A 13,558-nucleotide genomic window follows, 5' to 3' on the forward strand; every position below is an offset into this window, starting at 1 on the left:
TTGCTTTTAATTCTTGCAATCAATTAGTTTTAATATTTTAAATTTTCAACTCAAATTCTGTTTCCAAATATAACTTTGATTGTCCAACAAAATTTGCGATAGTGAATTAGTGCTTGAGTATAATCCTCGTGGGAACGATATCTTATTCAATCATTATATTACTTGTACAATCGGTGCACTTGCCGTGAGTAGCAACATGTTTTTGGCACCGTTGCCGGGGATTACTATTTCAACATTTATAGTAGCTATTAATTCTTTAGATTGGACCTTATTTTCTGTTATTTAAATTCAGTTTTTATTTTTATATAATTTATTTTTTAGTTAATGCGAGGTACCCTTGACACCGATTCCTTGCAATTCGACCCGGAGATAGAGAAAACAGCAAAAAGAAACAGAAAACTTGCTAAAGAAAGGAGACAGCAAGAAAAAGAAGCTTCAAGCTCAATAGAACCAAGAGAAGAAGCAATGGGAGACAACAATGTACCTCCACCACCTCCGAGAACGTTAGGAGATTACATGACTCCTGCTCGAGTTCCACGGACGGCAAGCATTGTTAGACCAAACGTGGATGCTAATAATTTTGAACTCAAGCCTGCATTATTGCAACTGATTCAAAAAGACCAGTTTGCCGGAGGAAGCACGGAAGACCCTTACATCCATCTTGAAAACTTCTTGCTATATTGTGATACCTTGAAGATGAATGGGGTGTCTTGGGATGCTATTTTGCTCAGATTGTTCCCTTGTTCACTTAAAGATGATCCGAGAGGATGGTTGTAGTCATTATCTCAAGGAAGCATCACCAACTGGGACGACTTGGCAACAAAATTTTTAGAGAAATTTTTCTCATCTTCGAAAATGGCAAAGCTCAAGGCGGATATCACTTATTTTGAACAAAAAGAAAGTGAATCTCTATATGAAGCATGGGAAAGATTCAAAGGACTACTCAGGAAGTGTCCCCAACATGGCATTGAAGCCTGGGAGCAAGCGAGAACTTTCTTCCAAGGGATGACACCCAACACAAGAACATTGGTGAATGCTGCATCAGGAGGGTCCTTAAAACAAAAACTCCAGAGGAAGCTTTGGAATTACTAGAATCTCTAGCCTCTCAGGAGTACGATAATGCTCCAGTACCACAGAGAAGAGCGAGGATTATGAAGCTTGATGGCTATGATGCCATCTTAGCTCAGAATGAACAGATTTTACAAATTAACAAGAAACAACAAGAACAACTAGATGCTCTCACAAAGCAATTTACCAGTTCTCAAGTCTCTTCTGTTAATAATATTCAAATAACTTGTGATATTTGTGCAGGTGCCCATGCTACTGAAGACTGCAGGGCACCCGAAACTGCAGATGTTAATGGAATTTGGCATGATCAAAAGGCTCCATATAATCCGGGGAGGAACCGATACGGAAATAACCAGAATCAAGGGTGGAGAAATAAAAATCAAAATCAACACCCGAGATTTAGTTACAGTTCGAACCATCAGCTGAATCCTCCTATGCCCGTGCAACAACAACCTCCATAACAATCAGAATGGGAGAAGGCTTTTGGACAACTATCCAAGACTACGTCAGATTACATTCAGAGTTCCAATGCTTTCAGAGAAGACACTTCAGCCTTTATGCAAGAAACAAAGGCCTCATTCCGGAATCTTGAAACTCAGATTGGCCAGCTGTCAAGGCAATTCACTGAAAGAGTTCAAGGAACTTTTCCAGGTAACACTATTCCAAATCCAAGTAGGGAACACTACAATGCAATTACTATTATGAGTGAGAAAGCCATTGAACCTGTGGTAAAGCCTTTAGTTGAGAAAAATAAAGATGATGAACCTGCAACTGAAAAGGAAAAAGAAAAGGAAGTTGCTAAAGAATCTGCTGCAGAGAAAACTGTTCCTGAAAAGAAAGAGTTCAAATGGGAGAAAAAGAAAGCTCAAGAAAGGCAAGAAAAGTCATTGGAGCTCTCACCTTATGCAAAGATTCCATATCCACAGTCGTTCAGAGAAGAAATTCAAAAGCAACAGTACTCCAGGTTCCTTGATATTTTCAAGAAGCTGCAAATCAATATCCCATTTACCGAAGCCTTGGAGAATATGCCCAATTACGTGAAGTTCATGAAAGATCTACTGTCAAGAAAGCGTAAGCTGCAGGAATGTGAGACGGTGACTCTGACAGAGGAATGCAGTGCCATTATCCAGAAAAAGTTGCCTCCAAAGATTAAAGATCCAACATTCCATGCAACATAGGCAATGTGGAAGTGTAAAATGTTCTATGTGATCTCGGTGCCAGAATTAACGTGATGCCACTATCTATGATGAAGAAACTGGGGATCACTAAAGTAAAGCCAACCAAGACAATAGTGCAACTGGCTGACCGCTCTACAAAACAAGCTTATGGCATCATTGAGGACATATTGGTAAAAGTTGACAAATTCATTATTCCTGTTGATTTTGTCATCCTTGATATAGAGGAAAATGCTATTGTTCCGATGATCTTCGGAAGACCTTTCTTGGCAACCTCAGGAGCACTGATTGATGTACAGAAAAGCGAGTTGATCTTACGGGTAGACGGGGAGAAAGCTATTTTCAAGTTCTTTGATAAAGAAGTCCCTTCACCTATAATTGAACCGCAAGATCAAGTCTACTATATTAGTGAAAAGAAAGGAAAAGAAGAGCACAAAGAGAATTCTTCTCAAGAAAGCAAGCCAAAGGTTAAAATGGAGAAGCTCAGGAGCAAAGGAAAACACGTAAACACCAAATTCAAAGCTATTGAGCCTACTACATCTCACTCATATGCACAAGAGTACTACGGGAGGACATCATTTCTGAATGATGGAGTTTGGTCATCACCAAGCCCATGCTTTGAGCCACCATGAACGTAAAAGAGGTACGTCAGGCTCGTGACGTAAAACAAGCGCTTATGGAAGGCAACCCAACCATTTTTTAATTTTCCAGTATTTTAAGTTTCAGTATTTTAATTTAGTTAGTTTAGTTTAGTTTCAGTTTTAATTATAGTCTAGTTATTTAAGTATTATGTTACATAAAAATAAAAACATTGAGGCTAATGATCAAATTCTATTGGGATGGACTTTTAGGTGTAAGTGGGATTAAAGCATACACAGGTACGCAACTCTTATTAATTTGTACGTTTTGTGTATGATATTGAGCGGAATTATTGAGGTTGAAGAATACACAATAGAGATGAATGCAAGGAATAGGAAAATATGGAGAAAATTTTCTAAGTATTGAGAGCTTAAGCCCCTAAAGGAGGCTTAAGCCCCCAAAAGTGAAATTTATCTCGGCCCTAGCGCGCTTAAGCTCTCTGGATCGCGCTTAAGCGCGCTCCACGATTGAAAAATCCCATACGAAGAGCGCGCTTAAGCCCCCAAGGGAAGCTTAAGCGCGATAAACAATAAAAATGACAATAACTCACTGCCTCTCCGCGCTTAAGCGAGAGAGAGGAAGCTTAAGCGCGCTAAATAAAATTTTATCCCATTCCTCACTGCTTCAGCGTGCATTACTGCGCTTAAGCACGCTCATCACTGACGTTATGCATGCTGTTAAAATATCTCAGTTCAATATACTCATTATTATTTTCAGATTGCATCTAAACCCAAATCTGGGAATTGTTTTTTTTTTGTGGAAGGCATATTGACTTGGGAATTTTTCTGATTTTTCAGGACACCACACCCACCACTGATATGAAGGAGGATTGAACCCCATATCAGTTTTAGACTCTTATATTTTATTTCATTTATTTTGTTGATGCTAGTTGATGGTAGTATGAGATGTATGTTGAGACTAATCCTGATTATGATTTTTGTTGGATATGACATGCTGACATAGTTCATTCTCTGACATGTGTGCATAATACATTGTCAAATCTTTCTGATTTCTTGCTTTGGAGTCTTTTAGATTTAAATTAATCGCTGAGGAAAACAAGATTTAAATCTGGGAGTGGGTACCATGCAATTCATCAGACCACAAACCTCACATGGTCGGAAGGAAAGAATTCATGATTACACAGAAATTATCCAACTTGCATATGCAATGATTCAGGGAAGATTTCTCAATATTATTATATTTCATATTATCTTATTCCTTTTATTTATGTTATTTTAAATTCGTATTAGTTTAAATTAGATTTTAATTATATTAGTTTACTTTAAAAATTTTAAACTTTAAATTTAGTTTTTATAATACCCCACCCATCTTTAGTCACTAAATGTTAGTGAAATTTTTAAATGGTGAATTCTTTGTTTTTAAGTTCCATTGTACTTGATTGCATACATTGTGAATAATTACAGGATATTGATTGATTGCTGAGATTAAGAGTATGATGGTGTAAATTTATTTTCACACATAAATGAGTGTCAGTCAAGTATGCTTAATAATTCACTGGAATAAGAGAAAAAATAACTAAAGTGATCAAATAGAGAGTTGGAAAAATAAGTCTCACACCCTTAGTCGTGAGCTATTGAGCCTAAACAGAAAATATTGCTTTTTTGTGGTGTGAACTTCACTGTATGAATCACTCTAGAACTTGTTTTGTTTCTCCTTGAGATGGTCTGCGGTATATATTGTTGAAATGATAGAGACAGTTCTTTTTAAAAAACTAGATAGCCAAATAGCCACCCTGATATTTATCCTTTGATTAAGCCCCTTGAGCCTAGGCCTATTTAGTCATTGACAACTTATTATGAATAGCCACTCCATGCACATCCTAACCTGAACTGATTAATTTTCAAATTTAAATGAGGAACTAGATATGATTGGAACAAAAGAGAAAATCAAACTCTAACTGTATGGGAGAAAAAGGTGAAAAGAGGAAAAAGCCAAAAAGTGGTGGAAAAGAAAAGCAAAGAAAAAGGTTGAAATGTGTATCTGTACAAAAGCAGAAAAAGAAAACAAAAGGAAAAAGGAAAAGAAATAAAAGATTCATATTATATGAATAAGTGGAAGAAGAAAAGAGGAGAAAGGAAAATAAGGGAAATTTGTTTACTGTATGTTGAACAGTCATATATAAATTCCTCTTTGAAATTGAATTTTTATCAGTAATCTTAAGCCACTTACCCAGATAATTTCTTTCCTTTTACCTAAACCACGTTACAACCCTAACAAAGACCTCTTGATTAACCTTGTATACCAATTAGACTGTGGAGAGTGAGAATATAAACAAGTCTATGGTAGTGTTAATTCAGTGAAGTAAGAGTGAAACACATACCCTTAAACACTGAGTGTGAGTGAATAAAAAAAAAATCCAGTGAGAGGGTGTTGTGGATTTGAATTAAACTACTATTTATTTTGAGAACTCGTGTTATGATTTTATGACTAGTAAGTGTGAAAGTATGCTTGAAATTGATGTGTCATTGATTTTTTATGAAAGTCTGAAAACTTTGATATCTTACATTGATTAGTTTTCTGTCTGTTATTCATTAAGCATGATTAGCCGTCTCCAAACTTTCCCATAGTTTTATTCTGTTTAATTTCTGAGGACATCAATGTTCAAATCTGGGAATTGTTTGATAAACCTTTAGTTTATCTTGTTTTATAGACTAAAATAATATAAATTATCAAGTTGAACAAGTCAAAAACTAGGGTTTTAATATGATAATCATGAACATTATATGAAATTTAATTAAATGAATTATATTTGTTATTTTGAAGGGATTTTAAGATAAAAGGAGGCAAATTTGAAGATTGGAATCACAACTAGAAGAAATGATAGATGAAGATCAAAATAAAAAGATTTGAAGATCCTATCAAGTTGTTGAGAGAGGAGGCTTAAGCCTCCTAAACAAGCAAATAGCCTCTGCCTATAGGAGCTTAAGCCCCCATTTTGAAGCTTAAGCTCCCTAAAAATGCAAAAAGCCTCTGCCTCAAGGCGCTTAAGCCCCCTACTTTGGGCTTAAGCGCGCAACAAGAAGAAAATTCCAGCTCGAGGAGCGCTTAAGCGCCCTCCATCGCGCTTAAGCGTGCAACGCGAACTCTGCAATCACCGTTCTAGGGGGCTTAAGCGCGAATGACCAAGCTTAAGCGCCCCAGAAACCCAACTTAGGCCCATACGAGGTATTCAACTAGGATACGAACTCTTGGCCAATAAATAACACATTTGGGGGTCAGAATAAGAAACTTTTGATATTGAAACACAATTCTTGGTACTTGGAGGCGGAGGGAATGCGGAGAAACACTCGGTTCATGTTCGTGATTGGTGGAGACGGATCAACATCAAGTCTGCACTGGGGATATTGAAGATTCACCAATCACCTATGGAGTTTGGGGGAGCTTTTATATTGTCTTTTGTTCTTGATTTTGCTATGTCCGGCTAAATCTTTAAGTAGTTAGGGTTAAATAGTTAATCAATTTATTATGCTTTGAACAATTCGTATGTTAATTTTCCTTTATATCATGAATGAAATTATCTGTTTTTAATGCTTTATATAGGCTTGAATCTTATATAATGATCGTAGGTAAATGCATGACAATAGGAATATTGGTGTGTGATCCTTATCTGATAATTTCATCGTACGCTTTATGATTCTAGGGATAGACATAGAGTTTGCGTAATCTTTAAGATTCTTGAACTTAATGCTTGCATTCTTGGGGAATAACCGGGGAACTAGGGTTCTTTCAAGATTGTAAAGGTTTTAGGGTAACAAGGGATTGAGCCCTAATTACATGCGAAAGAATTGATTAGATTGATACTAAGGACGATTAACGTAAGGAAGGAATTCAAACGTAATAAAGAGATTGAAGGAAATCGAAACCCTAGCTATGTTTTTATTTTATCAGTTTATTCAAATCTTTACTTTCTTGCTTTTAATTCTTGCAATCAATTAGTTTTAATATTTTAAATTTTCAACTCAAATTTTATTTCCAAATATAACTTTGATTGTCCAACTAAATTTGCGATAGTGAATTAGTGCTTGAGTATAATCCTCGTGGGAACGATCTCTTATTCAATCATTATATTACTTGTACGATCGGTGCACTTGCCGTGAGTAACAACAATTGCATTGCACCTTTGTGTAGGTGTTTGGTGTTGAGATTATTGTTAATAGTAGTAAATCTTGCTTGTGCACATTGGTGGTGAACAAAGGTTGGACTTGAAGCAAATAGAGGTAAGCCTTCGGACATTGGAAATTGATCCTTTTATTGTTCCACCAAGCGCAGAATGGGTAGTGGTTGTTGATAGTGTAAGTAAATGCAATAAAGTAGTTTAATGTTTTGTTATATGTATGTGTATGCATTAGGTGTGGCATAGGATGGTGTTTCCCTATGTTTTGTATGTTGCATGATGATGCGTAATTCATACTTGGTAGATTCTTTGATCAGTAGGACTATTTGCATCTGAGTGTCTTTAGGACATCATGAGAGCTCGAAGGATGTATCCTGGAGATGTTTTACACACTGCATGTATATGTATTTACTGTTATTTCTATTATATTGTGAGTGAACTATGGGGTAGAGAGATGTTTTAAGGACCCCTGGTTTACTGAGATGTATTCGTATATTTTATCCCGTGTTGCAGAGATCCCCTTTCAGGTACAGATGTTATAGGAGCCTCTGTTGGCAAGTGGCTATACTTGAGTTAGAGGGATGCATGATGATGCTACATTCTTTTGGGTTTTGCATGCCACTTGGATAGTTTACCATGTACAAGACATTTTGGATGTATATTTGATATATGTCTTCATGAAGGACTTAAGGGATAATCATGGACATTTTGTATAGCCCTTGCATATATAGATAGGGACTTTGATCATATGTTATTCTAAGTTCTTTGGCATATATGTAATTTTGAAGAAAATGGATGTAATTGAGATATTGATACATTAATGGAATGTGATGTTATGTTTTGTTATTTTGATTTGCACAGGGAATTATGAAAATAGTTGATCCATTATATGATGTAGGATTGTCAATCAGGTCATATGGTGTGTGGGAGTTAATTCCATAAAGGAAAATAGATGAAAATAGGGAAAATTTTCAATTGGTGGGAGTTCAAACGCGATACGATGTCATTTTCTTCTGTCCTTGGGCGTTCAAACGTGCTAGTGGGCGTTCAAACGTGTTGCCCAGAATCAACACGAATACTGTTTAGTAAAACTCGAATAACTTGAGCTACAGAGCTCCAAATTGAGTGAAGTTTAAACCTATATAAAGCTGACATATAGGGCTATAACCTTGTAAAATCTTATAACCATTGGTTGAGTATATCAATACCAGTTTAGGATTTAAGTTGATGTTGTAACTCCGAAAGTTCGGTTTCATCAACTATTTTGCGAGTTGAATAACTCCGGCTATCCTTAACCAAATGGTTAATGTTATACTGTTCCAGAAAGCCCTAAACATATATGTTAAAGAATGTTATGATATTAAGTAAGAATTTAATTAATTCGCAACGTCACACAGTTACACTTTTCTCATTGGTTATTTTAAATACGGTATTAATTAAAAGGGAAAAGAACAAGGTTTTAAAAAAGAAAAAGTTTATCCATGTTTTAATTAACCAATGTGATTCTAAGTCCGCTTAATATCATAAAGCAATGATAAGAAACTGGTTCTAAAATGGGGTGTTACATTTTTTGGTATTAGAGCAGTTTCTTAGGAAAACTTGTGGATTATTGTTATGTTTGTTTGGTGTTTAATGTTTTGTAGTTGCTTTAGGTACTCTTTATGATTATTGTGTCTGTGATCACTGAATGTGAGCCTGGTCAACTTATTTCTTTGTATAACATGTGTAGTGTCATGACGAGGTCCCAGAACAACATTGAGGCATCGAATGCCAATGCTCAGTCAGATCCTGTTTTAGCTGCTTTAGTTAGAACCCGAAGTGGTCGTAGGGCAACAGGTGGACACTCTGATCATGTAGCGGCCACTATGGCAGCCGTGCAAACGAAGTTGACTGCTAGTCGTGAGGCTAATGAGACCTTGATGAAGACTAATGAGGATGCGCGAAACGCTATGAACGCCATGATGAATGAATTAAGGATTTTGAGGGGTGCTAGGAATGAGAACAGACCACCCACTCCTCCTCCTCACACTACCACGCCTATTCCACATACTCTCTATGTAGAGGGTGGAGCGGGTAACAGTAAAGAAGGGGATAGTCAGCATAATGATGGTTCTAGTCCTCATACCGTTGTTCATCAACCATATGTAGAACATATTGGTGGGCCAGACGCAGATAACAGGCGATTGATTGCCTTTCAAAAACACAAACCTCCATCCTTCACTGGAGTCTATGATCCGTTGATTGCTGCGAAATGGCTTCAGGTCATGGAAAAGAATTTTAGAGTGATAAGATGCCCTGATGCTCTGAAGTTGGTTTACTCGACGTACATGCTTGAAGGTGAAGCGGAAGATTGGTGGATGAACATGTTAGTCATGTATTTTACTGATATGAATGGGTTAATTTTAATAACATTTGGATTGTGAACAGTTGATATTGCAGGTAAATGTGCCAAAAGAGAATTAAAATGGCCCAAGTAAAAAAAGAAGGTAAAAAGAGAAGTGGTTGTAGGTTCTTACACATTTTCTTTCTATTTTACTTTCAGCTAAGGTAAAAAAATAGGGAAAGCTACGTGGATGAACTATGAGCTGGAACAAGTCTGGATCATTGGATTAAGCTTTGATGGACTTCACAACTAGCACTTAGGATATTTTTCTTTAGTTTTTTTAGTTAGTAGCAAAATATATTAGCTATGTACAGAACAAAAAAATTGAGATTTAGATTTCTTCAGAATTCCTTATTTTGCTTTTGAAAGATTCTGAGTATTGTGAGATTTCTTGAAAGCTGAGTGCATGTATTCTTCAAGTTCTTGAACTCAAAATGCACTGACAACGCACCTTCGCGGGAAGGGATCAAGGATATGCATGCAAGCTTGTGTTTCTATATTTCTGCAAGTTCTTCCTAGCTCTAGTTTAGGAAATTCAATTCTTAAAGCACTGGTCTACAATTTCGTACTTTGAGATCTCTTTTCTTGATATTGGTAATGCATGTTGTTTTTAATTCAATTTCAGTAATTTTCGTTTGTTAGTATGGGTTGCTAAATTCTTTTTCTGGGATTCAAGATGATTGGGTGATTCTTATTTTTATGAACATTGTAATGTTTCTTTTAGTCTCATTTGAGTAGCAAAATTCTGATTTTAAAGTTCAAGAAAACCATGGAAATGGATCTTGAATATTTTTAGGATAGCTTTGATTGGGAAATTAGGTTATATTCTTTTGCTAATAGAACCCTTGAGGTTAGGGATAACCCAAGGAGGTATTTGATATAATTCTTGAAGATTTAGAAGACTTTGGGAAAAGACCCTTCTAAAGATTAAAACTGGAACTGGGAAGTTTCAGCTAAAACAACCATAGTAGTTCAAATTCTGAGATTAAAATGCCATAGTAGTTGTAAAATGCAGGAATGCGAATTTCTTTAGAAAATCCATGACTCAAGAAAGTTTGATTACTTAAAATTCAAGAATTTAGTCTTTTTCTAAGGAAACTAAAACAACCATTCCTAGAGAACGATCCTAGAGAATTTAGGAAAAGAAATTAAAAGTGTAACACCCTCTCTTGTAGGCCTCCAAGAGAGTTGTTTGCTAAGCGGAATTAGAGTTCTTTAATAGTATTTTAGAGACTGAAAAAAAATCGCTTTTACATTACCAATTAAAACTAAAGCGGGGATCTGGTTAATTACAAAAATCAGAGTACGCAAAATTTCTTAAAATTGCTGAAAATATAAATTTCCTGATAGACCTTGTTGTCTTTAAAAATTTGTATAAAATCCAGTTCAACGATTCAAAAAAATATTCTTTGCAATATGGAAACTAGACATCTGGGGCTTCACGGTCATATAAAATAATAGTGATTTGGAGTTCGTCCGCCCCTCGAAACATAACTCGCAAATTAAGGGATAAAACAGTGAAAATATCACAAACGTCCTGGCTGGAAAAATTTCATAATAAATCAAGCTTTCAGAATTTCTTTGCAAGGTTTATATATAATGAAAATAGACACCTGGGGCTACGCGTGCATATAAATTATAAGAAAATCGGAGGTCCGTAGCCCCAGTACGACAACTTACAAAGTGCTCGCAAAGACTTTTCAAAACTCAGCATTTAAATAACATGTCAAAATCCTTTTCGCAAACGTTTCAACATCTGTTTCCAAAATACTTGCTGGTCATAAAATCGTAATGCAATAATAAAATCATAGTTCACAGTAATAAAAGCTTCTCAATTTCATACAGTCATCCATAAAATATCACATCAATAGCAGCATGCCCAAAACAGTAGAAGCCAACAGCAAATATCCAAGTCCTCAAAAGCTTTTACGTCCTCCTGCCATTTTGTAAAATTAGCAGCCCCAAAGGGGTGAGAGAAAATCCCAGTAGTGTGGCAACAAAACCATAATGCAACAATATTAACTAGGCACAAAATCATAAATAGTCACTTCAAACATTTAATCCTTTTCATAATATATCATAACGCGTATATAACGCCTTTTTTTCCTTTACGCTCATAGCACCGTCGTGCGCGTAGCATCACAGTGGGTATTCCTAATGGCTCCCATGAAGGTGAATCCCACTGTGGAACCTATGCGGACTAAAGCCAAGTGTCCCCTCTCCTGGTACCAGGCATGCCTATATGATGCATGCTCAGTCACATGTCCTCAATACAAATATATATATATTCAAGATGTCATGAATCAAGTGTACATGCCATGTTATGCAATCGCACCCAACAGAAAAATGTATTATGATGTAAAATGCATGCATATATCATATCATCCTTTCATATTCTTACCATTGGCTCATCATCATCATAACATACATAGAACAAATGTGAGCAACACATCACAATTCCATACACTAGCCAATAGTCACATTAGGTAATACCGCCTACACATACCTCAAACGTCACAATAAATTTTACCAGGCAGCAGCGTATAATTCCAAGTTTCAAGAGTTTTTCGCACCTAGTATACAGCGTAACAAAATCAGAATGCATTCCAACCATTCCTAACAAATATAATCAATTTTCCCATGCTCAAATGCCTTTGCACCTATTCGGCCATTAGAGTCCTTTTCAAAAAAAATATTCTGACTTCAATAATAATTTTCTAACGTCTAATCATTGATTAATTACCCTCAAACAGAACCGGTTTAGGCACAAAGAACGTTTTGAAGGTCCCATCATATACTTTCCATTTTCCTACTCATAAGTTGCGCAAGAATGAGGGCCTATAATCATGCCGTCTAGGTAATTAAGAAAAGAAATATAACACCTCAAAGCTTTACTAAAACAACATCGGTTTATCACATAGGAGTTCATGACAATTTATTCCAATTTGTAATTCTACAAGACTGAATGACGTGCAGGAGGGCCTAAACTCATACTGTATTTTTATTTCAAGAAAAACCTAATATATATCAGAATTTTACCAAGAGAGAATGGGCTGGTCTATGCATTAATTGGGAGCTTATTCAAAAATTCAACTTCCTCATACATAGTACACTACAAGAGCCTAATCATGCTGTTCAAATTGCATTGTTTCATGAATTCTCAAAGACATAATTCAAGTCAGAATCGGTTTCATGTACCAACCATTTAAGATGACTTATTCTAATGCATTTACTCCATATTGAGTGCGCTAAAAAAAAAGTCCAAGGATGCTGTTTTGTTATTTAATTTGTAACAGCCCAAAATTGATTACAAGGTTATCCAACGTTTATTTTTCATGCTTACCACCAGGGTCCATCGAATTTTTAAAGCAGAAACACGAGGTATAAATTTTCTAGACTAAAACTTGCTAGGCTGCTCATTAATCGGCCAATGTTTTCAACAGAATTTTTCTTTTATTTTTCATTCTTCCTAATATAAACAAAACTGAACAGCAAGAACGCAAACAGTAAGAACACAGGGAAATCACTTACTGTTCCTCGCCCACAACCAAGAAATCAACTCTAAAAATGGAGAGCTTCTACTACCCAAAGCTCCACACGGTCCAACCTAGCAGCGTACAAGGAATATGAAGGCTTCCCAAAACAAAAGCTTTTTCAAACAACAAACCAGACCCCATGAGAACCGTATTTGGAATAGGAAATGATAAGAGGATAGCAAACACTCACCTCTTTGAGAATGGTTTTCGGCCAGCAAAGGAAGAGAGACGAGGCGTTGAATTATTCTGATTTCTTGCTCTTGGAGCTCTCGGTTTTAAGGGAGAAGGAAAGGATGGTTTGTTAAATTTATTTATTTATATATTTTTTTTCTTGATGACCCAACTTCACTAAAGTCACGGTTTATTAAGTGGAAGGAAGGGAATGATTTTGCTGGGTTTGTTGTTGTTTCTGGTTTAAGACTTCAGTCTGTATTCTTTTCTACAGAAATCAGCGCATGAGGGGTAAGAGGATAGGAGTTTTGATACAGAATACAAAGACTACACCAAACAGAATTTGTCCAATACTTTCTACTCCTTTCAACTGCTGAGAGGGTGAGGAGGAGTGAGGTGTTCCAGCCAATGAGATAGCATGCAAACTGCGTTCTCTTCTCTTATTGGATGC

The 13,558-nt window shown here is 36.1% G+C and overlaps 1 protein-coding gene and 1 non-coding gene across 2 annotated transcripts; one reads left to right on the plus strand and one right to left on the minus strand.

The window, feature by feature from the left end:
- Positions 1–324: 324 nt before the first annotated feature.
- On the plus strand, positions 325–2,246 carry LOC133302672 (uncharacterized). Its single transcript, XM_061502486.1, has 4 exons — positions 325–770; positions 1,046–1,432; positions 1,607–1,796; positions 1,848–2,246. The coding sequence occupies exons 1-4, from the start codon at positions 325–327 to the stop codon at positions 2,244–2,246; spliced, it is 1,422 nt and encodes a 473-aa protein (XP_061358470.1).
- LOC133302690 (small nucleolar RNA R71) lies at positions 862–968 on the minus strand. Its single transcript, XR_009750375.1, has one exon. It is a non-coding gene; the product is annotated as a small nucleolar RNA R71 (small nucleolar RNA).
- Positions 2,247–13,558: the final 11,312 nt, after the last annotated feature.

The sequence above is a fragment of the Gastrolobium bilobum genome, unplaced genomic scaffold (assembly GCF_033153095.1).
Source record: "Gastrolobium bilobum isolate Gb01-03AN ecotype WA unplaced genomic scaffold, APGP_CSIRO_Gbil_v1 utg7258, whole genome shotgun sequence".
Classification (NCBI taxonomy): Eukaryota; Viridiplantae; Streptophyta; class Magnoliopsida; order Fabales; family Fabaceae; genus Gastrolobium; species Gastrolobium bilobum.

Excerpts from the sequence above, each read along its gene's own strand:
- LOC133302672 (XM_061502486.1), top strand. The coding sequence starts at position 325 with ATGCGAGGTACCCTTGACACCGATTCCTTGCAATTCGACCCGGAGATA. Across the intron at positions 771-1,045 it reads AAAGATGATCCGAGAGGATG|GAGGGTCCTTAAAACAAAAA; the intron begins GTTGTAGTCATT and ends ATGCTGCATCAG. Across the intron at positions 1,433-1,606 it reads GGAAATAACCAGAATCAAGG|AGAAGACACTTCAGCCTTTA; the intron begins GTGGAGAAATAA and ends CAATGCTTTCAG.